General features: G+C 40.8%; 1 protein-coding gene across 14 annotated transcripts in view; it reads right to left on the bottom strand.

Annotated features, from left to right (window-relative positions):
- The window catches only part of MAGI1 (membrane associated guanylate kinase, WW and PDZ domain containing 1), a 720,361-nt gene that overhangs the window by 75,014 nt on the left and 619,232 nt on the right, over nt 1–26,115 (bottom strand). For 12 of the 14 annotated variants that reach the window (XM_043993677.1, XM_043993669.1, XM_043993673.1 and 9 more), the window contains 4 exons: nt 24,578–24,735; nt 22,317–22,409; nt 11,947–12,129; nt 9,258–9,878 (listed from right to left, as the gene is read on the bottom strand). In XM_043993677.1, the coding sequence (XP_043849612.1) occupies nt 9,258–9,878; nt 11,947–12,129; nt 22,317–22,409; nt 24,578–24,735 (1,055 nt within the window). The remainder of the gene's footprint in view (nt 1–9,257; nt 9,879–11,946; nt 12,130–22,316; nt 22,410–24,577; nt 24,736–26,115) is intronic. The other 2 variants (XM_043993663.1, XM_043993666.1) reach the window with 2 other exon arrangements.

Below are 26,115 nucleotides of genomic sequence, written 5' to 3'. Positions count from 1 at the left end.
AACATATATGTGTCTGTGCATACATGCATATGCATACGTACAAATGCACACACACATACACACATACATACAAGTGGTAAAGTGGATAAAGAACCTGGCTTAGAGTTGGGAAGATCTACTTTCAAGCCCTGACTCAAAGACTTACTAGTTGTGTGACCTTGGGCAAGTCACTTAAGCCTTTCCCCAACTATAAAATGGGAATAACTGCACCTACCCCTCAGGGTTGTTGTGAGAATCAAATGAGATCATGAGTGTAAAGCACTTAGCATAGTGTCTGGCATATAATAAATGTTGCATAAATATTAGCTATGATGATGATGATGGAAGAGGAGGATACACACACACACACACACACACACACACACACACACACACCAGTGTGTCTATCTCTCTTGCTCTCCATTCATCAAAAGGACTGAATGGATGTGGCCAAGAGTCTGTGGATGACTTTACCCAATGACTGTTTTTCCTGGGACACTGCATATAGAAGTGGGAGACTAATATATGAAAGTCCTCACAATCATGCCATACAGAACTCAGCTGAAGAAACTGATGGTATTTAGCCTTTGGTGTGAAGACTTAAAGGGACATGACAAGGTTGCTGTGTACAAGAGGGATTCGATTCACTCTCTTTAGATTCAGAAAACAGAATGAGAAATTGTCGCGTCACCCCGATTCTACCTCATTACCATTGCTCACATGCATCTCCTTCTCTTCATTCCCAGGACGACAATCCCCTGCCGGTATGGGCCCTCATTATCTCTCACCTACATTCCGGCAATACTCCTAATTGGTCTCCCTACATCCAATCCATCCATCAATCAACTCATTTTGGCTCTTTCTTCTTGAAGCTATCCTCTATGCCACTGCCAGATGGATATTCCTAAAGTGCAGATTTGACCATGTCAATCCTTGGCTCATGATGTTCCAACTAGCTCCCCACTGCCTCCTAAAGTAATATATCAACTCTTCTGCTTTGCATTGGAAGAAGCTAGATTGTGCCTGGCTTCCCAAGACAGTGAGAGTGGAACCTTTCCCCCTCTCCAGCCAAAGTGGTCCCTATAGCATCTGATCTCCTAGCTCCAGTCATGGCTCAGCTCAAGGGCTACCTCCTCAAAGAGGCCTCTTCTGATTCCCCCAATTATTACCATTACTACAATCACTGTGTATTTATCACCTATGTATTCTGCATTTGCTTATCGAGGGATAAATTGCTTAAGATCATAAGCGTTTACATTCATGCCTTGGGGCCAGTGACAGGTTCAAAACTCATCTCTGATGCTTTCCAATATCTATGACTCTGAACTCAACATCTCTGGGCCTCCATTGCCTTATCTGTTTAATGAGGCAGTTGGACTAGATATAATTTCTGAAATCCATTCAAGTCTTAGATTTGTGATCCTCGGACATTATAGGGAGCAGACTTTTTTTTTTCCCCTCAGTATAAGGAAGAATTTCCTAAGAACTACAGCTGCTTAAAAGTGTAACAAGCTTCCTTGGGAGTAATAGTTCCCTGTTACTAGCAATCTTCAAAAACAAGTTGGATCACTACACATTGAGACATGGTAGAAGGGGTTCATATTTCAGGAAAGGGTTGGACAAGATGACCTTACAATTCTAAAGATCTAAGGATCAGGGCAGACATCCAACACATTGTTACTGAACAGGAAAGGGAAACCTGTCAAGCCGACAACAAAAAAAAAGAGCAATATGAGGTCTTACCATCCTACAAAGCTTTTTCAATGGAGTCAACAGGATTGGGTTTTGGTAGTGGTGGTGGAAGTTGTTGTTGAGTCATTTCAGTGGTCACTCTTTGTGACCCCATTTGGGGTTTTCTTGGTGGAGATATTGGAGTGGTTTGCCATTTTTTTCTCCAGCTCAGTTTACAGATGAAACAGAAGCCAACAGGGTTAAATGACTTGCCCAGGGTCACACAGCTAAGAAGTATTTGCAGCTAGATTTGAACTCAGAAAGATTGGTCTTCCTGACTCTAGGCCCAGCGCTCTGTGCACTATCGTGCCACCCAACAACCCTAGAATCAAAGCCCTAAAACTGGACTGAAGAGTATGTGTCACAGAGTAAGGTATAAAAAGACAGGAAGGTAGATGGCCATTAGGTGATGAAGGGCTTCAAGTGCCAAACAGAGTGTTTTCTATTTGCTTCTAAAGGCAATGGGGAGCCACTGGAGTTTCATGAGCAAGGCAGGTCCAACCTGTGCTTCAGGAAAATTACTTCAGTGGCTGATGGAGGATGCAATGGAGGAGGGAGAGACTTGAGGCAGTCCATCCCACCATCAGCTATTACAATAATCCAGGTGTGAGATGATGAGAGTCTGCTGTAGAGTAGTGGCCATGTTGGAGGACAGGAGGGGGCATTTTTGAGAGATGTTGCAAAAGGTGAGATAAATGAAAAATGCTTAGGAATCCTTCAATCTCTACATATATGTAAATGATAACTGTGATTATATACTGTGAGCTGATTATGAAAATAACCTCCAGGACCTCCCATCAGATATTGCCATCCACTCTGTGCTGTCTGGGATGCTCTGGCTGCTAAACCCTCCACGTTGTCGTCTCCAGCGTGAGACTAAAGGATGAACTGAAGTGAGCAGCGTCTTCACCGGAGTTGAACTCTTTGGCAAATAGCTCACTGCAGTCTAATTATGATGGTTTTGCTTCGTTAGGGAGGAAAAACTACAAAGGAGAGATAATGCTAATGATGTGAGATTAGATATTGCTTTTTCTGTTTGGATCGATTAAGACTTAATGAACTAAGCATCTTTAGTACTTTTGATGGTGAATGAAGAAACACCAATTTGTTCTATGTACCCTCAGCCCTTGCTCATCCGTTCAGGCAGAAGGCTCATTTTTATGTAGGGAAGGAACTCCTGAAGTGTTACTGTGATGGAGAATTTTCTTGAAAACAAATGACTCCGTTTAACTCTTGGATGCAAGTTTCCAAAGAAATCGGATGATTTGTCCCAACTCAGTGCAATGCCAGATTTGGTAACAAAATCTTAAGAAGTCAAAAATACGTTTAAAAAATCCCTCGATATGTCAAAAGTCAAGACAGTTTCACCCATGTATAGTGAAAGGTATCTACAATGGCTCCTGTGGAACTGCATGTTCATTTCAGGAGCAAAAAGCAAATTGGTGATAGATTAAGAAACACCTATTGCCAATCTGAAGTCAATTTTTAATCTTTCATCTTCTCTGCTATTCTTTTGTACACAATAAGGAGAGATTAGCCACTAATGATAGCCACACCTCACGATGTTTGTTGGGTGCAGGAACCAGAAATCAAATGCATACACTACTGCTCATCAACATGCAAAAAGGACACAGGAACTGTCCTCAAAATTAGTGTCTACAATATGACTTCTTTCCCTCTAAGAGATCCTACAAGGAAGGGTCCATTTGGCTGATAAGTAGGAAAAAACTGTGTCTTCTTCAATACAACTTCGTTCAATGTACATTGAATCCTACTCAACATTCACTTAGTGCTTACTATCTACAGAATGATTACTTTAATGTCATCGACCAAAAGTAACCATCCAAATATTCTAATATTCTAATTGGATTATATAGGATAAAATAATATACCTAAAATTAGGAGCCATTTGCAGTTTATAATGGGAATATATATACTAACCTTTATGAAATTATGCCAATAGCATTTTATTTGCTTCTCTCTCCCTTCTGTTTGGTTCACCAAGATGCTCTTACTAACCTTTTAAAATTAATTTTATCTTATCCTATCCCATTTCATCCTACTAACTCCAATTAGGATCTTGGAATATTTGCATTTTTCTTTTTGTTGATGGTCGTTACATACCTAATATAAAATAATTTTGCACATAGTTGGCACTTAAGTGAATATTGACTAGGATTCAATGTTTGTTGAAGGACAGATGTATAGATGAATGTATAGATAGATGGGTGGCTGGATATATAAATGTATGCATGTATGTATGTATGTATATGGATGGATGGATGGGTGGGTAGGTAGGTGTATATCTATCTATTTATATACATATAGATAAATAAATGGATGGATGGATGGATGGACATACAATGTGAGAGAACAAGCATTTATTAAGGATGAACTATGTGCCAGGAACAGTGTTAAGCTAAGGAGATTTAAATATAAGACAGTCCCTACCTTCAAGGGGGCTTACATTCTAGTTGGAAGAACAACATATAGGAGGAATCTGGAAGAGAGATGGAGGTTTTCCTTTGCTAGTTTTTTCCTCTTACGAGGTTAGTTTATCAACTCACAGAGCAAGCCAAGAACTTCAAAATCACGCACTCCAGTTCTGTTATTTTACACCTGAGAAAATCGATGCCTACAGAGGTTAGATGACTTACTTGATGTCACAATCATCAAGGGGTAGATTTGGGTCTAGACCACTGATCCCCATGGAGGTCTCAAATAGCTTTCTTGTACAAGCGCAGAGCATCCATTTGCCACTTAATACCCAACTAAGGAGGCATCATGAGGCAGTGGTTAAAATGGTAGATGTGAAATCAGGAAGACCTGGGTTCAAATTCTGACTCCAACACTCACCAGCTGCAGGACCATGAATATGTCACATTTAACCTCTCCGAGCCTCAGTTTCCTCATATGTAAATGGGAATTATGATCTGTCTGGTCACTACTGAATGGGGCTGTTGTGAACCTCAAGTAAGACAACATATTGCAAACTTTTGAGTGTAAAAGTCAGCCCTTATTGCTTATTGTTCTCTAGATATACTGACTATCTTCTGACTAGTTCTTAACCCATTTTAAAAATGGTTAGAGTACAGCAATGGGCTGGAATAAGAGATGTGAAAAGAATCCTAACCAATAGAGAAGAGGCTCATCAGAGAGCCATAGTGTAGTGGGGAAACTAGGGAACTAAACAGCCAGGAGACCATACTCTCAATCCCAGCTCTGGCAGATGTGAATTTAGAAAATGAATTGAGACTGTCTCAGTCTCAGTTTTCCTGTGTGGAAACTCAGAATACCTTTGCTCCCTACCTCAATAGGATTTCAGATTTAGAACTGGAAGGAAGCTTACTAGATATGGATTCCAGACCCCTTATTTTACAGATAGGGAAACTGAGGCCCAGGGAATATGTGTGACTTACCCAAATTTACATCTAAGCAATAAGTGGCAAAACCAGGATTTGAATCCAGGCCTTTTGTCTCCAATCCCAAGATTCTTTCCGTTATTCCAAACAGCCTTTTTGTGAGAAAAGTGATTTTTAAAGTTTAAATTGTTATAGGTAGGTGAGTTATCTTTGTTCATTCAATTGGTTGCTACTTTGGAGCAGAGATGACATCATATTCATCTCTGTGTTGCCAGCACTTAGAACCAGAGATGTGTAATAAACGTCTATTGAATTCCAACATTCTAAACATTACACACACTCACACACACACACACAGAATCATGCTCTCTGGAAGAGTCCATTTCTCTCCACCCACCCACCCCCATCCCCCATCTGTTGCCAGCTCAGTGATTGACCTCTGACATCATGATCTGGACACCTGTCATTGTGGCACCTGTTTGTACTAAAAAAGGCGGAAGCTCCACAGATCCAGGATGCCCAGAAGCCCACTGGCAGCAAGGGCTCGCAATCTCCTCACTGGACAGCAGAGGGAGAAGGAGGAAAGGACAATCAAAGGAGAGATGTGAAGAACAGAGGCACAGGCAGGAAAATGAGAGAGGGAGGGATTGGGGCAGGGGGAAAGAGAGAGAGACAGAGACAGAGACAGATTGAGAGGGAGGGAGGGAGGGAGGGAGGTGTGGCAAACTTGCTGAATGCAAGCAGAAAAACTGATGATGGACAGAAGGTGGGGTGGGGATCAGATCCTAAAATTCCCATAAGATACCACTGGAAAAAGAAAGGTTCTTTAAAAATGAGGATGTGGATAAGGGCTTAAAGACGTGAACCTCGGATATTCTGATAACTAGGACATTATTCTTGGCTTGCAGTTTCCTGATAAGCTCTCACTATCTGCAGCCCTTTTCAGGAAATGTCATGGATCAGCCAGCAGGTAACAACTGACACAGGGCTCTCTTCTCAGCAGCACAGGGGCATATAACACCCCCCAACCATATTTCCTCCCTTCCTCTGGAAGGGGGAGAGCAGCCACTGGTACATTCCCAAGACTAACCTACCAAACTGTTCTGTCCTCTGAAATCTTCCAGGCTACATTTCAGCTCTGGGCTCGTTTGGGGATGAAAACTTAAAGCAAGCGAATGTGTTCAACTCAAAATCGATTGAACCTTGACAAAAACAAACCCCAAATTAGAGCCAGAAGCATTAGCTGGGCTAGGATAACATTCAGGAGAAATCAAAGTCTGGTTTCCATCCTCTTTTCTGATCTGTCTGCACCAGGCATTAGACAGGCTGGGCTGGGAAAGATCTTAGGAATAACCGATACTTGCAGGCTTTGAAACTTCCAGTACCTGAGAACTCCTGGGCAATCTGGATTTAATGAGTTTATCAATCTACATACTTGGCATGGTGACAGAAATGGAACTCATTAGGCAGAGGAAGTCAACTGACCATAGACTCTCTCGCTTGAAACTAACTGTCTTTCCTCCTTGATCAAACTTTCTCATTATACCCATGCAACATAAGAGGGATAATTAAACGTCAGCTATGATCCAAATAACTAATGAATGGCCACAGCACACATATTTATACTCTTTTCCAGAAAGATTAATAGTATCTGGTGCTAGTCTGCCAACTTCTGATTTGCAAACTTTCTACTCTACATATAAATCAAACATAAGGCATATGGTATATTGTCAAGACTGTTAATGTTGGAGCGATTTTAAATTAGTTTCTGGGGTAAACACTGTGTCAACCAGTGCTTCAGTATTCTAGATATTTCCACTTTAATTTACTGTCATGCAATCCCATGGTGCTAAGAGTAACTTAAAAAAAGTTTTGAGATGGATAACTAAACTGGAAGAAATGTGTGTGTGTGTGTAGTAGAGTAGAAAAAAAGCACTGAATCAGGAGTCAAAGGATCTGGGTTCAAATCCTGGGAACCTGCCACTGCATAAGCCATGTGACCCTGGTCCAGTTAGGTAAGCTCTCTGGATTTCAGCTGCTCCATCTCTAAGATGAACAGGTTGGACTGATGACTAGTGTGGGCCCAGCTATCTCAAAATTTAAGATCATGTGTTCTTAGTCTTTGTTTGGCAATGAGCTAGCTGTGTTACCTCGGGTAGGTGACTTTACCTCTATGGGCTTGGGTTCCTCTTCTACTAAAGGTAGACCTGTAAGTTCTCTTCCCTGAGATCTAGGATGTAAACACTATCTAAACTAAATGGTATCCATCCCCCATCACCAGCTCTATTTGCTAATGTTGGGAAGCCAAAATGCAAAGAAAGATTGTTTCTGGCATTACTTGTGTGCTGCTGGGCATACAGTTAGATTTCTTTTACTCTACCAAACTTAAACCAATTATAAAAGCTCTTCAGAACCTTAGCAAAAGGGAAAGGGGAAACATACAATTCAGGACAGTGGCTTTATTCTGTGAAATGAACGCATTGGCAGAAAGAGCTGAGACGGAATTAGAGATGGCCTTAGTATGTGCCCAGAGCCCTTTGAAAGTTTCCAAGTTACCAATTGGATAAGTGGGCAAACAAGGAACAGCCAGTGTCATTCAGAATTAAGTAGGACACGGCACTGGCTCAGAAGTTCAGTGGCCCGGCTTTATTCCCAAGACCTACCACCGATTGGTTTCATGCTACGGTCATCCCTTTTCTATGATGCGTATGTGGTTTTTAGAGGATGATAAAGATGGGAGAGTGACTCCTCATACTTTTATTCATACAAATGACATCTATTCTTAAGAAGAAATTTCCTTCTGAGGGTTTCCTAGTGGAAGTCAGGGTTGAAAGAGTAGTTTTTATTCACACCAACAGCTTGTTCTGGAGTTCTTACACAGTTACAATCATTTCAACCTCAAAACATGAAAAGACGTGAGCCCTCCAAAGCCTCAAGTGCAGATGAGCCCATTTATTGCCACGGAATAAATGAAAGGACTGAGAGTCTCGTTAACATTCTCTTTCTGCATCTGTCCACACAGGTGTAAAAAAGCTGGTCATATTGGAGGAGAGATTGGAATGCCTGCTCACAGACCTAGGATGGAAGGCCACCATTTGTGGATGGTTCCAGGGGCCTATTCCAGACAGCCAGCATCTTGATGCATGACTACTTTGGCAAGAATTTTAGATGTATAAGAGGATACTACATTTTCAAGACCTTAAAGCTCTCTTAAGCTGCCTTTTATCTTCTTCTTAAGAAACCAATGAGAATGCCTCAATCATTTCATGGGGATCACAGGATTACAGAAGGTCTCAGACATCAAATATCTCGTCTAACCTTGTCGTTTTACAGCTGAGGAAACTGAGGCTTCTAGAAACTGAGGGAATTGCCCAAGGTCCCACAGGTAGTAAGCACCAGAGGTGGATTAGAACCCAGGTCCTCTGATGCTGGAACCATCAGCCCCAGATCTTTCCATTGCCCCACACTGCCTCCCCTATTCCAATGTTTGTGGATGTGTGGGCAGCTAAGAGGGAGAGAAGCACATTTGTTAAGAGACCTCTAGTAGTTTAAGAAAAATAAGACATGATCCTGCAAGGGATAAAATTCTAGCTAAACTGTCTAAAATATCTAATGAGTGGTCGCCAATAAATTATAAGCTTTAGCAAGAGTTAAACTTTTAAGCATTTATTAAGGAGAATAAGAATTTGGTAAAGAGAGAGAGAGAAAGGCCTAGATTCATCTGTTTATTAAAGGAAGAGTGCATTTCTACCTCCCTTCTCCACTAGAGTCCTCAAGAAAGAGACAAAGTCAGAGCACCAGCCTCCCCGTTCTTCCTCCCACCAGCCAACATCACTTCCTGACGCCAAAGAAAAGACGCATGGTCCTGCCCTCAGAGGCCCTTTCCTCATGTTGGAGCTTTCCTACAGTAAGTCTCCAGCAGGTAGCATCATTCCAATCATTCCAATCCCACAAAAATATACACACAACCTAACTAAGATTTAGGATTCAGACTGCTCAGAAGAAATTCTGAAAGGATTCTCTACTTTCAAGAAAAAAACCTCAACAAAAAACCAATGAACCATGTCTCTTTACCTAAAAGAAGAAATGTGAGCGGGCCCCAAATAGACCAGTGGCAATGAGTTAAGTGAATCAAGAGAGAAGAAAAACAAAAGTAAAGTAAAAATGTGACTCCATTGAACGTACCTCCTCGTTGCACCAACAACGTCACCTCGCTCCCTTTTGGACATTCGATCAGCATATCCACTACTTGATTATGGGTGAGGTTCTGCACATTCTTCTTATTCACTTCAACTATGAGATCCCCTTCCTTTAGGCCTCGGCACCTCGGACTGTCCACAATCTGTTTGACCCGTTGACCTCCTCCGCCAGGACTGTCCGCTATAGTAAAACCAAAACCCATTGGTCCTTTGACTATATGAACAGTTATGAGTTCTGGTTGTGTTGCTATAGAAGAGGCCAAAGAAACAGTATCATTGGGGTAACCATGGGAACCATTTGAAGATGCCTCGGCAGGACTGCTGGGTCGGGGTTCCTTCATACCATTGACCTTCCCCGTCTTGCTACTGTGGCTGGCTGGGGAGTCATAATTCTCCTGACCGTTCACAATGATGGGTTCTTTATCCAAAATGGCCACAGAAGTCACCAGGCTTGTGTTGGGATCATCTGGGTCAAAAGGCAACGGATAACCTCGGCAGAGTTCAAGGTCCACGCTGGCACCAATGGGAATGGACTGGAATATTTTTACAACTTGAGCGTGTGTATGTCCCAGCACACAGGTATCATTCACGCTGACAATCACGTCCCCTGGAGAGGAAATATTTTTTTGGGGAAAAAAAAAAGTTAATAGGCTGAGAATTTATTACCTTAAGCATTAACATACAACCCTACATCGAAATGAGACAGCTGAAAGCAGACTTGATGGCTGGGGAGGAATCGTTCTCCAATTTTCTTAATACTCAATATTGTTCTCCATTGGTGTTTTATGTCTTCATTGCAGAATGGGGCTAATCACCATCCTGAGAACATTAAGGTTATTTCTGCACAACTATGCATGTCCATAATTGCTTTATTTACCCTTTTAGTAAATTACCTCTTTTACATACCTGAGTGCCCTCACAGGCCAAAAAAGGGAATGTGTCTTTTAAAAGAAGGTAGAATGAGGTAATTGCTCCTGTGATGGGTAAATAGAGCTGCCTGATACGTGTGTGCAAATATATATATGCAGACCCACATTCCATCAGAATCTAAGTTTCTCCAAGGCAAGGACCAAGTTTGCTTTTTTTTTTTTTTTTGGATTCTCTAGCATTTAGCACAGCTCCTGACACATAGTAAGCCCTTCATATGTGCTTGATGATTCATTTAGATATAGTTGTACTAGGGAGATGGAAGAATATATGTGACCAGCGGAGGGCACTGACTCATCCTTGCTGTCAGACCCTAAATCATTAATCACTTAAACTCTCTTTGCTTGAGGCAGCTTCCAAAGACTGTAAGTTGCAGGGACAATGCCCACCTGGACTGGTGAATGTTTTCTCATCTAGGAGTTCCCTAGAACAGTGAAATTTACAAGTCCAGTTCTTCTCTTTATATTGTAGTAATTTTGTTGTTTATTCCTTTCTGTTGTGTTTGACTGTGTGACCTATTAGGAGTTTTCTTAGGAGAGACACTATAGACTTTGACATTTCCTTTCTCCAGTTCATTTTACAAATGAGGAAGCTGAGGCAAAGAGGTGAAGTGACTTGCCCAGGGTCCCACAGATCGTAAGTGTCTAAGGCTGGATTTGAAGTCAAAAAGAAGAGTCTCTCTGACTTCAGGCCCAGTGCTCTATCCACTGCAGCACTACCAAGCTGCCCTAGATACTCTACTCGTGGAAGTATTTAGTTATATATGAACATATGCTCATCTATAGGTATATAGAAAGCAGAATAAGTGCCTGACCTCTCAGTACTCGATGAAACCCTAAAGCACATAGGCCTTGGTTGTCTTATTAGTAAAATGAGGGACTTGGGGACAGCCAGCTTTTAAATTCCTTTCCAATTCTAAACCTTCGATTCTTCCCAGATGAGGAAAGGTAATTTCTCCAGGTTGCTTGGCCATACACACAACGATCAGTGAGGACCCGATTTTTTTTTTTTGGTGAAGTCTGTGGGTCCCTTGTCAGAGTAATGCTTTAAAATATATACGATTCCCACAGAAACCAATTATATTGAAATATTCATCAAGATTTGTTTTAAAGTTCATGAATGCCAGCTTATGAACTGTTGTGCTAAGACGGTAAGTTTTAGAGAAGGTGCTGCCTTGCACTGGGGGAGAGAATTTCCTCACACTCTGTCAGTGAAATCACAAGTCCCATCCCTGTCCCTGATACTACCATTGCTGCCACTACTACTAATTATTATAATGATAATAATCCTATTTAAGTTTGCAGAACATTTTATAGATATTTGATCATTGTATGCACTGCTTAGCAAGCTGCCGAATATATAAAATGTCCTCATCTAGGAAGAATCATAGACTCAAGAGAATCTAGTCCAAAACCCTCACTTTACTAATGAGGCAACTGAGGTCAAGAGTGGACAGTGTGGGGCAGTTAGGTGGCACAGTGGATAAGGCACCAGCCTTGGATTCAGGAGGACCTGAGTTCAAACCCAGCCTCAGACACTTACTAGCTGTGTGACCCTAGGCAAGTCACTTAACCCTCATTGCCCTGAAAAAAGAAAAACAAAAAACAGAAACAAAACAAAAAAAAGAGTGGACAGTGACTCGTCCAAGGCTATTGACCTTAGTAGTAAGTGCCAGAGCTGGGATCTGAACCCAGGTCCTCTGACCCAAGGTCAACTAGCCCATCTTTTTTCATGGCAGAGGCCTTTACCTGTTTCCATCTTGCCATCCAATGCAGCAGGCCCATCCAGCACCAAACTCTTGATCTGGAGGAATTCATCAGGCTCGTCCCCACCAACAACAGTGAAACCAAAGCCTCTGCTGCTTTTCCTCAGTTTTGTGTGAATGAACTTGCCTTTCAACTCAGATGGGTTTCGTGTAAAAAAGGGTTTACCTGGTTTCAAACAGAAGGAACAATTAAAAACAAAACCCCCCCAATGATTCCACAATATCTCTTGAATCTGCCCGCTTTGCTCTTTTCCCACAGCCGCCATCTTCATTCAGGTCCTTATCATCTCTTCCCTGGATTGTTAAAATAGCCTCTCCATTTGTCTCCCTGCCTCAAGGCTGTCCCCACTTCAGTCCACCCTTCACACTGATTTCAAAGGGCTCTCCCTTCAGCATTCATCAGAACATGTCATTCCCCCAATGGATAAACACCAGTGTCTTTCTATGGCCTCTAGGATCAAATACAAATTCTACTTAGTCTTTCAAGCCTTTCACAGCCTAGCTCCGTCTTTTCAGCCTGGTTGTACGTCAATTCCCATCCCACCCTGTCCAATCTCCCTGTTCCTCACACATGAGAGTCCAACTCTCATTTCCATCCCTTTTCCCTGGCTGTACTCGTTGCTCAATTCTACCCCGTAAAACCCCTTTCTTCATTCAAGACACAGCCTAACCATCCTCTTCTATGAAAAAAAAAAAATCTTTCATGATTCCTTCAATGTTCCTTCCCTCCCAAATTACCCTGTATTTGCTGCTGTTTATTTAGTCATGTTCAGTCATGTCTAACTCTTCATGACCCCTTTTTAGGGTTTCTTGGCAAAGATACCACAGTGGTTTCCCATTTCCTTCTCATTTTAGAGATAAGGAAACCGAGGCAAATAGGGTTAAGTGATTTGCCCAGGGTCACAGAGCTAGTAAGTGTCAGAGGCTGGATTTGAACTCAGATTTTCCCGTCTCGAGGCCTAGTGCTTTATACGCTATACCACCTAGCTGCCCACATCATATTTAATTACTTTGCATTTATCCTCTTTCTATCTATTGTGCAAATGTTTTGATACGTATGGTTCAAGTCAATTAGTCAACAAATTTAACAGTAATATTAGTGATCACAGTAACAGACTGATAAATATTAAATCCTTATTATGTATCAGGACTCTGCAAAGTGCTGGGAATATAAATGCAAGCAGAAATTGTCCTTCCTATTACAATATAAGGTGCTTGTGACTTGTTCATTTGTTTCAAGCCTAACCCAGTGCCTTGCACGGTGTAAGAATTTCATAAATGTTGGCTGATTGATTAGACAAAAAGCAAATAAGAAAAAAGAAAGAGCGAATCATAAAGGATCACAGATTAAAGATCGAAGAGACCTTCATCACAGAAACAGACCCGCAGATCTGGAAAGGTAACCCATAGGCCACATCTGATTCTCATCATCTGGATAAGGAAACTGAGCCCCCAGGGGTTAAGCTGATTTTCTCAAAGTTGACAAGCAAATGGCAGTTGCAATTTGGACCCTGCCTTTCAACACCAAACCCACCAACTTTTCCACTGTATCAGGCTGCTCCCTAACAGGACAATAGGATAATCTACAGTATTAAATCTGTATTATAAAAATCTACATTATTAGGTCTATGGTAAACATTATAATAACCTATATAATAGAACAATGGATTAATAAGAACAATAGAACAATCTGTGCCAGTCCCCAGAGACGTTTTTTGGCAGTCTTAGGAAAGGCTTCTCTATTCATTTACCTCGCACTTCTGCGGAGACAAAATGGGGCATGGACCATACATATGTGCTGACAGCCTGGTTGGCCAAGTCAACATTTATTAAGACAGTCAAAATGAGCTTCCCACACCAGACAGTTTCCCCCATGTCAGTTCATGTGGTTTTTACTCTACAGAGTTTTTTCTTGATGGCTGGATTCACATGGTTTCATAGTAGTCATCAAAAGAAAAAGCAGCGTTTTCTGTTTTTGTTCTGTTTTTTTTTGTCCACAATTTGGCTCCTTTTCATGTCAGCTGAGTTAGGCTCTCATTTATTTGCGTGTTCAGTTGGAACAAAACCCTTACTTTCAAATCAAATGGGGAGAATTTATTTCAAAAGTTCTTAGGCATAACCCTACAAATTGTTTTTCGAGGCCCTAAAGAACAATTACATAAGCATGCAGAAAATACCCTGCAAAGTGAAAAGTTCTCTTACTGGTACTTAAACTTGCATCCATCATAGATTTCTAGATTCAGGAGGGGAAGCAGCCTTTCAGATCACATTGCCCCAGACCCCTGGTTTCAGAGCTCTGCATGTTACAAGGGAACAAAAGCATCACTTCTCAGGTCCCAGGACCCGGGGTGAGTTCCTACTTCAGATGCTTAATGCTTATAAGTGACTTACCTTGGGCAAGGCATTTAATGTTTCTAGGCCTATTCCCTCTTCTAGAAAAGTCTCTAAGATTTTCTAGCTTGAAATCTATGCTCTTATGATCTTATGATATGACTTGCTCAAGAACACACAAAGTGGCTGGGCCAGGTTTTGAACCCAAGACTTTGGATTACATTCCTACCACACTCGTCTAATTCCTCTACAAGAGAACAATATTTGCCATCTGGCTTTCAGCAAAGACACATGTGGGATCCTTGTTGGAAAGATGCAGGCATATATTGTTGGAAAACTAAGCAAAGTTGCCTTCAACCCATCAGATTAAAATCGAGCCATGGTGTGTGGCAATTTCCAAATCTACTTAGCTCACACTCTTCAGCCCTAACTTGTGTCCTTGATTCTGTCTGATCTATCTTTTTTGGCACAGTCTGCCACCTAGATGGATTCAATCTCTTCTGTTTATCAATACGATTCTCAGCAATAAAGGTCAGGAGGAAGGTGGGTCATGGAGGAATTCTTATTCTAGCATACATTGAAGACATTGCTCTCATGTCCCAGAATCCTTTTCTTCCCATCTTTCCAGCTCCCTTTTTTTTCTTCTAATTTTCCACCCAAAACTATTAAAAATCATGCACCCCTTAATGAAGAACCTGGCACCCAGCAGCGAGAGTTAATTTTAGATCTCTAAATGTACTCAGGACCTTTAAAAGGTCTCTGGGCACCCATACAATTTTTAATTGCATATTTTTAAAAGTTCTTTGCTTTTAAAAAGCTTTTTCAAACTGCCTACAATGGTAGTCCTATTCAGGACCCTTCTCTCTAGGGTAGCTTCAAGGCACAAGTCCTGTTGAAAGCTGGATAAACTATGACTTTGTCAACGTGGGGGAGGGAAGTAGTTCTTACACTGAGGATCTCTATGGGAGACATCCAGACCCTGCCTCACTAACATGTGTATCGGAAGTCAGCCAGGTGAGGTCAAGGGCTGTGAAGGACTGTGGGCAAGAAGGTCGTCAAAGCATCGCTGAAAGGTTTGTTTGCATGAGGTTTTGAAAACCACTGATATCCATCACCCTCCCCAGCTCCATGTTTGCAACTTAGTATCCTCAATTTCAAGCTGGGAAGAGTCTTTTAGATCATCTAATCAAAGATAAAGAACTGATGCCATGGGAAGTTAAGTGACTTGTTCAGAGTCACACAACCAGCAAATGTCTTTGCAAGGATTTCTATTTAATCCCTAGATAATCTCTAGCTAATTCCAATTCCAGTACTCTATCTAATATGCCATGGTCACATAGCACAAGGGAAAGATGAGCAGATAAGAGCAAATACTCCCCAAACCCAAAATCATTCAGAGAAGAACACTTTGAAGCTGTAAGGTAGAAGCCATTTGGTCTAACCCCCTTATTTTTACAAATTAATAATAATGATATTATCAACAACAACAATAATAGTAATAATAGTAGTAGCTAGAATTTATAGAGAGCTTTAAGGCCTTCCAAATATGATATCATTTGATTCTTACAACAACCACAGGAGGTAGGTATAATTGTTGTCGTTCAGTCATTTTCAGTTATGCACAACTCTGTGATTTTGGGGTTGTTGGGTTTTTTCTTTTTCTTTTTCTTTTTTTTTTTGGCAAAGATACTGGAGTGGTTTGCTATTTCCATCTCCAGATAATTTTACAGATCAGGAAACTGAGGCAAACAGAGTTAAGTGACTTGCCCAGGGTCACCTAGCTAGTAAGTACCAGAGGCTGGATTCCAAATAAGGTCTTCCTGACTCAAGGTGAAGTGGTCTATCCATTGTGCTATCTGGCCACTTCAGAAGAGGAGGTGATTTGCTGTAGTCATATGGATGGCTGAGCAGGAGCCAAAACCCGCCTGCCTAATGGGGGATTGATGGAAAACCACAGACAAGAATCACCCAGAATGCAAAGGTTTATGAGGGCTTTGATGAAAGAAAGTACTGAGACACATGTTCCAGCTCTCACACTTTTCCTTTGTGTAACTGCAAAGGGAGGATCCCAAAGATATCACCTGGTTGTCCTATAGTTTCCTTCAAAAAGCCACTTGCTTGTTCCAACTAACTCTGGAGTTTCAGCCAGAAATTACAGGATTCCTAAGGAGGGGGTAGCGTGGGAAAGTGTAGAGGAAGATGAGACATCAGATGAAGACCTCAGGTCAAATCCCATCCCACTGGAGAATTAGGTCCTTGAGATAAGAGGTTATTGCCTTCTTTGTATTTACATCAGCAGAGCTTAGCCTAGTGCCTGGCAGATAGTAGGTGCTTAATAAATACCAGTTGCCCCACCAATTTATCAAACAGCAGATTAGGGTAATTAGGGGGTCTGTGGTTAAAGGAGTCCAGTTAGGGTGTGACTTTGGCCAAGGAATACAAATAAGGGCTGATAATAGTACTTACATCCCTTGTAGGTTGTTGTGAGGATCAAATGAGATATTATTGTAAAAGCACTTAGCACATTGCCCAGCACATAGTAGGAGCTTGATAAATGTTTATCCCCCTTTCCCCAATGAAATCACAGGTTTAGTTTAAAAAAAAAAAATCGAGGGCAGCTAGGTGGTGCAGTGGATGGAGCACTGGCCTTCGATTCAGGAGGACCTGAGTTCAAATCCAGCCTCAGATACCTGACACTTACTAGCTGTGTGACCCTGGGCAAGTCACTTAACCCCCATTGCCCGACAAAAAAAAAAAAAATGAACTTGGGGCAGCTAGATGGCGCAGTGGATAGAGCATTGACCCTGGAGTCAGGAGTACCTGAGTTCAAATCTGGCCTCAGACACTTAACACTTACTAACTGTGTGACCCTGGGCAAGTCACTTAACCCCAATTGCCTCACTTAAAAAAATATTTTAAAAAAATCTATATTGAAATCTCTCTTGCATTCTAGAGAAAGGCAAATACGTTATTTTTTTGATGTTGTATTTCCTATTTTTTTTAAAAGGAAAAGGTTTGTCTCTCTCATGTACAAACACACATAATCTTAAAACACACTTAAGAGCATACACTTTATACTTGCATATATACATACATATAAAAACACAATATTTTCCCGAATACAAGTAACTATAAGATGGTAGGTAGCTACTCCGCATTCTTTGGAGTTTAGCCTAAATTGCAAAGCCTCAAGGGTGAGGGCTGTAGGCTTCATTAATCTTTGGGATAAGAAACATGCCGGCCAGATTTATGAAGGCGTCTAAGTGGGTGAGCACTGGCAAAGCCTCGATGTGCACACTAGAGGGCACAGAAGAGCAAGTGAGCAAATGGAAGCCAATGGTTAGCTTTGAGATGTGGTCATGGAGAGACCCACTAGGTAAACTTATGGACACATATATGTACACCACCCCCCTCCCTCCAAGAAAAATTTGAAACAAAGCTCCTGATGCTCATTTAAATATCATGAGCACTTCTATCTATACACTGAAGTACAAGGGTCCTTCATGACAAACTGAGCCTGAAGCCATATCTTTAAAAAAAAAAAAAAAAAGAAAGAAATATATCTTCTTAGAAGTATTCAGTACTGAAGCCTGGCTCAGAGAGTGTCTGAATGCTTCCCGCTATAGACGCTAGGGACTTCACCAATGTACTCACTGGCATTCAAATATAAAGATATGAAAGCGGAGTTCCCCCCAAAGGGATCTGAACATGCTTTCCAGATGTTATTTATTTTTAAATATTTAACTTGGATATTTCACATCTAGAATCCTAGATTTGGAATAAGGAGTCATCTAGCCCAATACCCAGATTTTACAGATGAGGAAAATGAGGCCTATAATCAAACAGGGAGTAAGAGGAATTAGTTTAAGGATACTGTTAGATGGGTCCAACAAGAAAGAAGTGATCTATCTTTGGGCACACACAGTTGTATAGTATATATATATCTGCCAGAAACACTTGACCCATTAATTTGCCTTTTTCATATTGAACAATATCAAAACTAACTAAATAAAAATCATTAAGACTAACTTTTTGTGGGGGGTGGTTTTTGGTTTTGGACATGGGCCTTGGGTCATGATTTCATCCATACAAAGTGGCAACTCAACAGCAGTAAGTCACAAGGCAGACACTGAGAGTTTAAATGACTTGTCCAGGGTCACACAGTTAGCATGGGGCAGAAATGGAGTCTAAATTCATTTTTTTTTTCTGCCTCCATGGCTGGTTCTTTGTACAAGGCTCCATTGCCTCTAGAGCAAAGATCCTGGACCTCTCAAGTAGTCTGGCAAGCACTATGGACCCTGTTTCAGAATAAAACATTTTTAAATGTGAAAAAAAAATACATAGGATTACAAAGTAAAGGTTAGGGAAAATCCCACCCCCCTTCTCCCATAGACCCCTCTGAAATCTATTCATGGACCTCAAGAGCCACTGTGTTGAAGAATTATCACTTATTGTTGCTGTTGCTATTACTATTAGCAACAACATATGGTAATGGAAATAATTATAGATACTGCACATACAAAAATCAGTCTTCCTATTTTATAGCTGTCAGTCAATAAGCATTTATTAAGATTCTACTATGTGTTAGAAACAGGGGAGTGTTTGTGTGTGTGTGTGTGTGTGTGTGTGTGTGTGTGTATGAAAAAGGCAAAATCCAGCCCCTAACCTCAAGAAACTCAGAGCACATCATTTGATGGTTAGAGATAGAATTAGGCTTAAATCAAAATAGAATGTGGGGCAGCTAGGTGGCAGAACAGATAGACCACTGGGATTAGAGTTAGGAAGACCTGAGTTCAGCTTCAGATACTAGCTATATCACCTCAGGCAAATCATTTAACTTTTGATTAAATTAAACATTTAATTTTCTTTGCTTCAGTTTTCTCATCTGTAAATGAAAATAATAATAGCACATACTTGCCTGGAGCACTGTAAATACCAAATAAGATAATAATTGTAAAGTATTTAGCACAGTGCGTGGCACATAGTAGATGCTATATAAATGTTCGTTATTCCTATTGTTGGTAGCTAGGTGTGGATAAAGGGAAGGGCCTGAAATCAGAAAGACTCAACTTCCTGAGTTCAAATCTTGACTTTGGGCAGGTCATTTAACACTCTTTGCCTCAGTTTCCTCATCTGTAAAATGAGCTGGAGAAGGAAATGGCAAACCACTCTAATATCTTTGCCAAGAAAATCCCATATGGGATCCCAAAGAGTCAAACATCAGTGAAAAATGACTGAACATTATTATTACATGATCATCACATCAGCTGTGTAACAATCTGAGGCCTGGGCATGGAAGGCATTGCCAACCCCAGCTTCTAGTTCACAGAGATTCAGTAGCCTATTCACACTTGGCAAATGGTGGAGCTAGCCCTGGTACCTCAACCTCCTGCCTCCTAATGTGAAATAATTCTGTGTCCTAAGCACCAGGGTACATCACTGGAAGAAGTCATGAATAACACCATCTAGCCAACAATGGGAGCTGTCAGGTGGTAGAATTAAAAAAAAAAAAGTAAAAAAACAGAACCGGAAGGTCAGAAGGCATTTGGGCAGTTCTCTAAACCATTCCCCTGCTCTTAGAGACCACACAATTTTCAGCACAAACCATTCACCACATCTCTGATTTTATATCCACGTCTAACTTCCCAGAATTATAGCATCATCAGGTCACAGGTGTAGGGATGAAAGGTACCTGAAAGTGTATCTAGTCTAATTCTCTCATCATACAGAGGAAAAAATTAAAGTTCAGAGAGTTTCAGTGACTTGCCCAGGGTCACATGAATAGATTTTTAAAAAGTGAGATCTGAACCGAGGTTTTCTGACTCCCAAAGGCAGAGAGCTCTTTTCCACTATACTACACTGTGTCAAGAGAATTCCAGTTGGAAGGGACCTTATTGGACATTAAATCTAACTTATACTCCCAGTGGAATCACTTCTTCAATTATACTCAGTTCTTTTGAAGCAAAAAGAAAAAAAAAAGATATAGCAGTAGGAAAGGAAGAAACTTTGACAAGATTTTCATTGGGCTTTATTCCACAGACCTTTCCCCACCTACACTGATGGTGATCACAATTACTCTTTAGTTCTCTCATCCCCTTTCTACTTGGACAGCTCCTCCTTTGTTCTTAAGAATTGCTGCTTCCTATTTTGAGGAGTAATGAGGGCTGGAAATAGCAGGTTTCCAAAACTCCTAATTTTCAAAATAAGACACTTTCAGGTGCCTATTTGTGAATGAATGCTAGGGAGACACACTTAGAGGTAGGTTTTTTGGTTGTTGTTTTTTTTTAAAACTCATGCATTTTGAAATTGTGGTATGAATAGCAACTGTTTAGGGGACCAGAACTTGGAAGCCAAGAATACTAAGCTATTTTCCCATACAGGAAAAAACAAAAACAAACAAATAAACAAACAAAAAACAGAACAAAATCAAAAAACCACCTCAGTCCATGGGATGATTTGGGCTAACGTCTTCAGAAAAAACCTTCACCAAAGTCCTTCTTCCCATGCCCCATCCTGGCCTGAACCTGACCCTGGCTTGGCGAAGGATATGCCAACAGGGAATAAACTATAGAAAGACCTCTAGCAATTAGAAAAGGCTTTGAGCATGGACTTTTCAGTGGACTATATTGCTTGAGAAACAACCTAGTCACATCTGAAGAGTTGGAATGCAGAGATGGCTGAATGACCTCTAGGTGGATTTTATTGATAACAGCCACTCATTAAACATATTGTGGAGGGGTAGTGATCTGGTTTTTTTGTTTGTATGCCCTGTTCCAGCATATAGTAGGTGTTTAATAAATGCTTGTTAAATGAATGAATGTCAATAAGTATTTAAATGCTTCCTCCTGCCAAACACTGTTCTATAGATAGAAAAATAAAGAATGGAACAATCACTACTTGTAAGGCACTGACAATCCAATGGGGATAACAGGAATGAGATAACAAGCATATAAATGAGTGTATGTCTCTGTCTACACACATATGCACATATACATACAAGTGTACATATGTATAAATACATATATAGATGTGTATATATAAATATATATACATACACCCACACACATAGCATAAACATAAAGAGCATAAATAAAAATGTATCCAAAGTAGTTTGATACAAAGTTGTTTTTTTTTTTTTTTTAGTGAGGCTATTGGGGTTAAGTGACTTGCCCAGGATCACACAGCTAGTAAGTGTTAAGTGTCTGAGGCAGGATTTGAACTCAGGTACTCCTGACTCCAGGGCCGGTGCTCTATCCACTGCGCCATCTAGCTGCCCCACAAAGTTGTTTTAAATGAATCGTGTACTCATGCCAGTGAATTCTGCTCCTCCGGAGGTCTGAAGGAGTTCTATTTAATCAAATAATCTGTAATATTGGGCAATATATTCCACCTTCAAAATGACATTAATAGTCACCAATTTTAGACATGAATAAATTTATTCATGTCTTTAATAGTTCTCATCACCCCCAGGTATAAACCCAATTAGGAGAAATTTTGGACTCTCATGTTTTTATATTTTCCCATAGCCAAAGAAATTACTTCAGAATTATAAAAATAGTATCCCTTAAAATATACACACATATGCATATATATATATATACACATACATATATACAAACACACAAATATACATACACACATATACATACATATACACGCATATACACATACACATGTACATATATATTTATTCATGTCCCACCCTACCCCCCCAGGACTTAGTGTGATATGGTAGGAAGAGTGCTGGAGATGGGAAGACGGGTTCAAATCCCACCTCTAACATTTATTAGTTTTGCAAATCATTTTAGCTTTTATCTTGATCCTCAGTTTCCTCATCTATAAAATGGGCTTAATATCTCTAGCACTCATCTCCTAGGACTGAAGGGAGGCTTAAGTGGGAGAAGGTGTGTATGAGCAGGTTGGAAGCCCTAGAGCCTCCCTTAAATGTCTAGAGCACCAAGATTATTGCTTCATAAGTCAACAACAGGGCTGAAGTTAGCAGGTGATGAGAGAAAACGTTACCCTGAAGTGGAAGTTCTCTAACAGGCTCCTGGTTATTTGTTGGATGGTTTGGAACAACAGGAGCAGCGAGGCATGAATGGTCTTCTGCCCATTCTAGAAAAAAAAAAAAAAAAAGGAAGGAATGTGGTCAATCTTTGTATTTGAAAGGGATGCTTGGCATGTTCAAAAATTTCCTGCTCCTATTTTTGTGGGGGACAGGAGAGTGGGGTGTCTAGATTTGTGATTTTATAGGGAACTCTCAGTGAATTCCTTGGTTAATAATTAACATTAAAAAAAATTAACATACCCCCACAAAAACATAATAAACAAAACAAAAACTCTAGTATTCCACAGTAGAGACCATGGGATAGTCAAAAATAAAACTGTCCAAAGATTTAACATGGGAAGGAACTTCTAAGGTCATCTAATCAAAGCTGCTCATTTTACAGAAGAGGAAACTGATGCCCAGAAATTGTGAGTGACTTGCCCAAGGTCACATGGACTAGTGAGAAGGAGAGGTAGCATTTGAATCTAGGTCCCATGATTTCCAATCCAAAGCACTTTCCCCTGTACAACACAAAATCTGAGGGTATTGCTGCTCATATCCTCTGGGAAGATGACTAATGAAAAACCCATAGTCTCGCTGAGTAGGAAACCCCAAATGGAATTGACTGAAAGATCCAGCACAGGGGTAGATTCCATCTTGAGAACCAGGTTCAAAGAGGTCAGAATCAGTTCTCCTCTCTTTTAGACAATTCCAGGGAATCTTTCCCCTCAAGTACATATTCGGTTGAGTTACTAACAATTGTCCCATGCGGATGGGTCTGCATTTCAGAAGTTAATAGGTACCATTTAATGCCATTCCAAGTACCATACAGAAAGGATGCTTTGCCAAAGCTACTGAACTATTAAGTTTGGTCCTGTTCAAGTAGAAGACCCTAAAATAGCTCCGAGTGAATGACCCTGGAAACTTTCCCCAGAGTCAGCTTCTATCTCAGTCGAATGCATCAAATAGCACCCTGTTCTTCCTCAGCCTTCACTTGTGACATTTCCTGTTTTCATCACCTTGAGGTGAAATAGAAAAGACCAAGGAAAACAACAGACCTTTTCAGACTGTTCAACAATAAAAGCTATTTTAAAAATTGTATATGCTTCACTGGGTTGGGGGGTGGGGGGAGGGGCTGAGAGAAAGGGTTTGGAAAGGTAGAGCCAGAACTTTGGTTTCAATGGGAAAGGGAAGCTTCTGCCCAACACAGATCAACAACTTGCTGATAGTTCATCGCCTTAGAGAGTTGTCTGATCTACTGAGAGGTCAATCACAGTACCCTAGATCTGAGATAAAAAAGAGGAGTTCCAGCTGTTTAATTCACTTGCCAAGGGTGGCACAAGCAGTCTGGGTCAGAGGCAGAATTCGTGTCTGGGTCTTCCTGACACCAGGTTGTAAGAACCCAGGCATGTCCACGTTGGGAATCATTAGAAGATTTCGGCCGGGTCCTGCTCCCTGTCCATCTAATACCATGTTTTGTTGGTCCCATGTCTATTACTCACTCCGTGAGGCAAGTAGAAGAAAGAGCTTGCCTTGGACTTGGATTCCAGTCCTGTTCTTGGCACATACGCACTCCCTAGGTGAACCTGGGCAATTTCCTCAAGTCTCTAAGATTCTAAAATGTGGAGAAGGTACTTGTTTACACAGCTAAAGGGAACTTTCTCAAATACACTCAAATAGACTCAAAGGTCCAATGAAAAAACCTCCAAATATCTGTGTTAAAAACAAACAAACAAACACCTGAGATACTGAATTTCCTCTTAGGAACATAGATTTAGAGCTAGAAAAGATCATAGAAGCTATCTCTTCCAACTCCTTCCTTGGCCACACAAGTAACAGTCACTGTCCTTCCAATTGGTTTTATGCCCATTTTGAAAAGAAAGGAGTTTTTCTGACTGTCATATACAACAGAATGGAAATTGAAAAACTTGGTTTATAACCAGTGAGTCCTGTTAAAGGAAAAACCATTCCACAATGGGTCTAGATTGAGCAAGGTGTGGTATTGGAATTGGGATCAAAGGAAAGGGTCCTTTTACTCTTAAGGGGTCCTGAGGTTGCAGAAGGGTGATGGTGGAGGTGCCACTCCCACCCTCTCTGAAGCCTCTGATGGCCATTTCTAAGAAACACTGGGGCCCTAGAAGAGGTGCCTTCCCCATGGACACCTCTGGCCTCTTGGGGATGTCTAGTGCCAGAGATGGCCGGCATCCCCAGCAGAAGGCTCCCAATGAGTGCCAACCTTCTGGCTGTTGTTGTTGTTGCTGCTGTTGCTGCTGTTGTTGCTGCTGCTGCTGCTGTTGTTGTTGTTGTTGTTGTTGTTGTTGTTGTTGTTCAAGCTGTTTCTTCCGTTTGGCTTCCAAGACTGGGTTTTCATATTGTGTTTTCCTGTTGATATGGCTGGAGGAGAAGACAGAGACAAACTATTCACTTAGGAAGCATTCAGACTAAGTGGGATGACCTCAGCCCAAGTGGGTAGTCCCTTGAATGGAAATGGATCAAGAGGATCAGGGGTTTGAAGGAGGGAGTGGGCTCTGAATATTGCCTCCTATCAAAATGCTTGGTTGAGAGAGAATGAGAGAGAGACAGAGACAGAGAGACAAAGACAGAGAGAAAATTTAAGCATGGCATCTCATGGGTTTTTTGGGTTTGGAATGGGTATCTTGATCCTACATAATAAGTGGTTTATAAAGTCCAGGAAAAAAATGATTCTAAGATAAAAGGGGGAATCAATCTCTAAGGTATAAAGGAGATCTCCACCACCTCTAGTTTAATGCAATTTGCCAAGGAATAACCATCCTCAAATTCAATGAACTTTTTTAAAAGGGAAATAGTAATATCTATCCGCTATTGACTCAATGGACAATATGAAATGTTGAGTGGACCGTATGAGCCTTGGGTAGCAACAGATGAAGTTATCTTGGGCAATAAGTGAATTGTCTTTCAAGTGACAGAGGTAAAAGCTCGCTTTCAAATAATCTGGAGTCACAGGAAAATCAATGCAAAGGTAATTTCAAAAATCAGAACTATCTTTCCAGAAAAGTACAGTCATGAACTTACTGAATATGAACAATGATGATTATTATAACGATAACAACTAACTGGAAATCAGTAAGACATAGTAAAGAAAGACAGCTTGGGAGCCAGAAATTATAATAATAATCAAGTCTAGCATTTATAGATTGGTTTAAAGTTTGCAAAAATCTTTACGTATGTAATCTCATTTGATCTTCAAAACAATCCCACAAGTTTGCCACTATCATTACCCTCATCTTACAGATGAGGAAACTGAGGCCAAAAGACTTTAAGTGATTTATCTAATTTTGTCCATTACTTCTACATATGTGAGGAAGGATTTGAACTCAGGTCTTTCTGATCCCAAGTCCAGAACTCAAACTATCTCATCGCCTAGCTGCCCTGGGTTTAAGCGTTACCTCCTACATATGCTGGCTCAGGGTCTGAGGCAGCAATCTAAATGTGTAAATTGCAGCAAAGGTGACAACCTGCATTGGTAGAGGAAGTTTTCTCACTTGGGAGTGTCCTATGCCAATGAAATAAGTCTAGTCACCATCTTTAGTCTAAAAACAATCGGCATGCTAATCTGATGTTTAGGACCTTGGACAAGTCACGACTTCCCTAGGCTTCCATCTCCTCAGCCATAAAGTGAGTGGATTGGTCAAGATGGGCTCTAAGGTGAATTCCAATACCTTCCCTCTGTTGGCTTGTTTGTACATAGTTGGCTATATGTTCTCTTCCCTATTATGCTGGAAGGTCCTTGAG

The sequence above is a fragment of the Dromiciops gliroides genome, chromosome 1, assembly GCF_019393635.1.
Source record: "Dromiciops gliroides isolate mDroGli1 chromosome 1, mDroGli1.pri, whole genome shotgun sequence".
Lineage (NCBI taxonomy): Eukaryota > Metazoa > Chordata > Mammalia > Microbiotheria > Microbiotheriidae > Dromiciops > Dromiciops gliroides.
The sequence above is the reverse complement of the archived record's forward strand: the minus strand, read 5'-3'. Positions and strand labels throughout refer to the sequence as shown.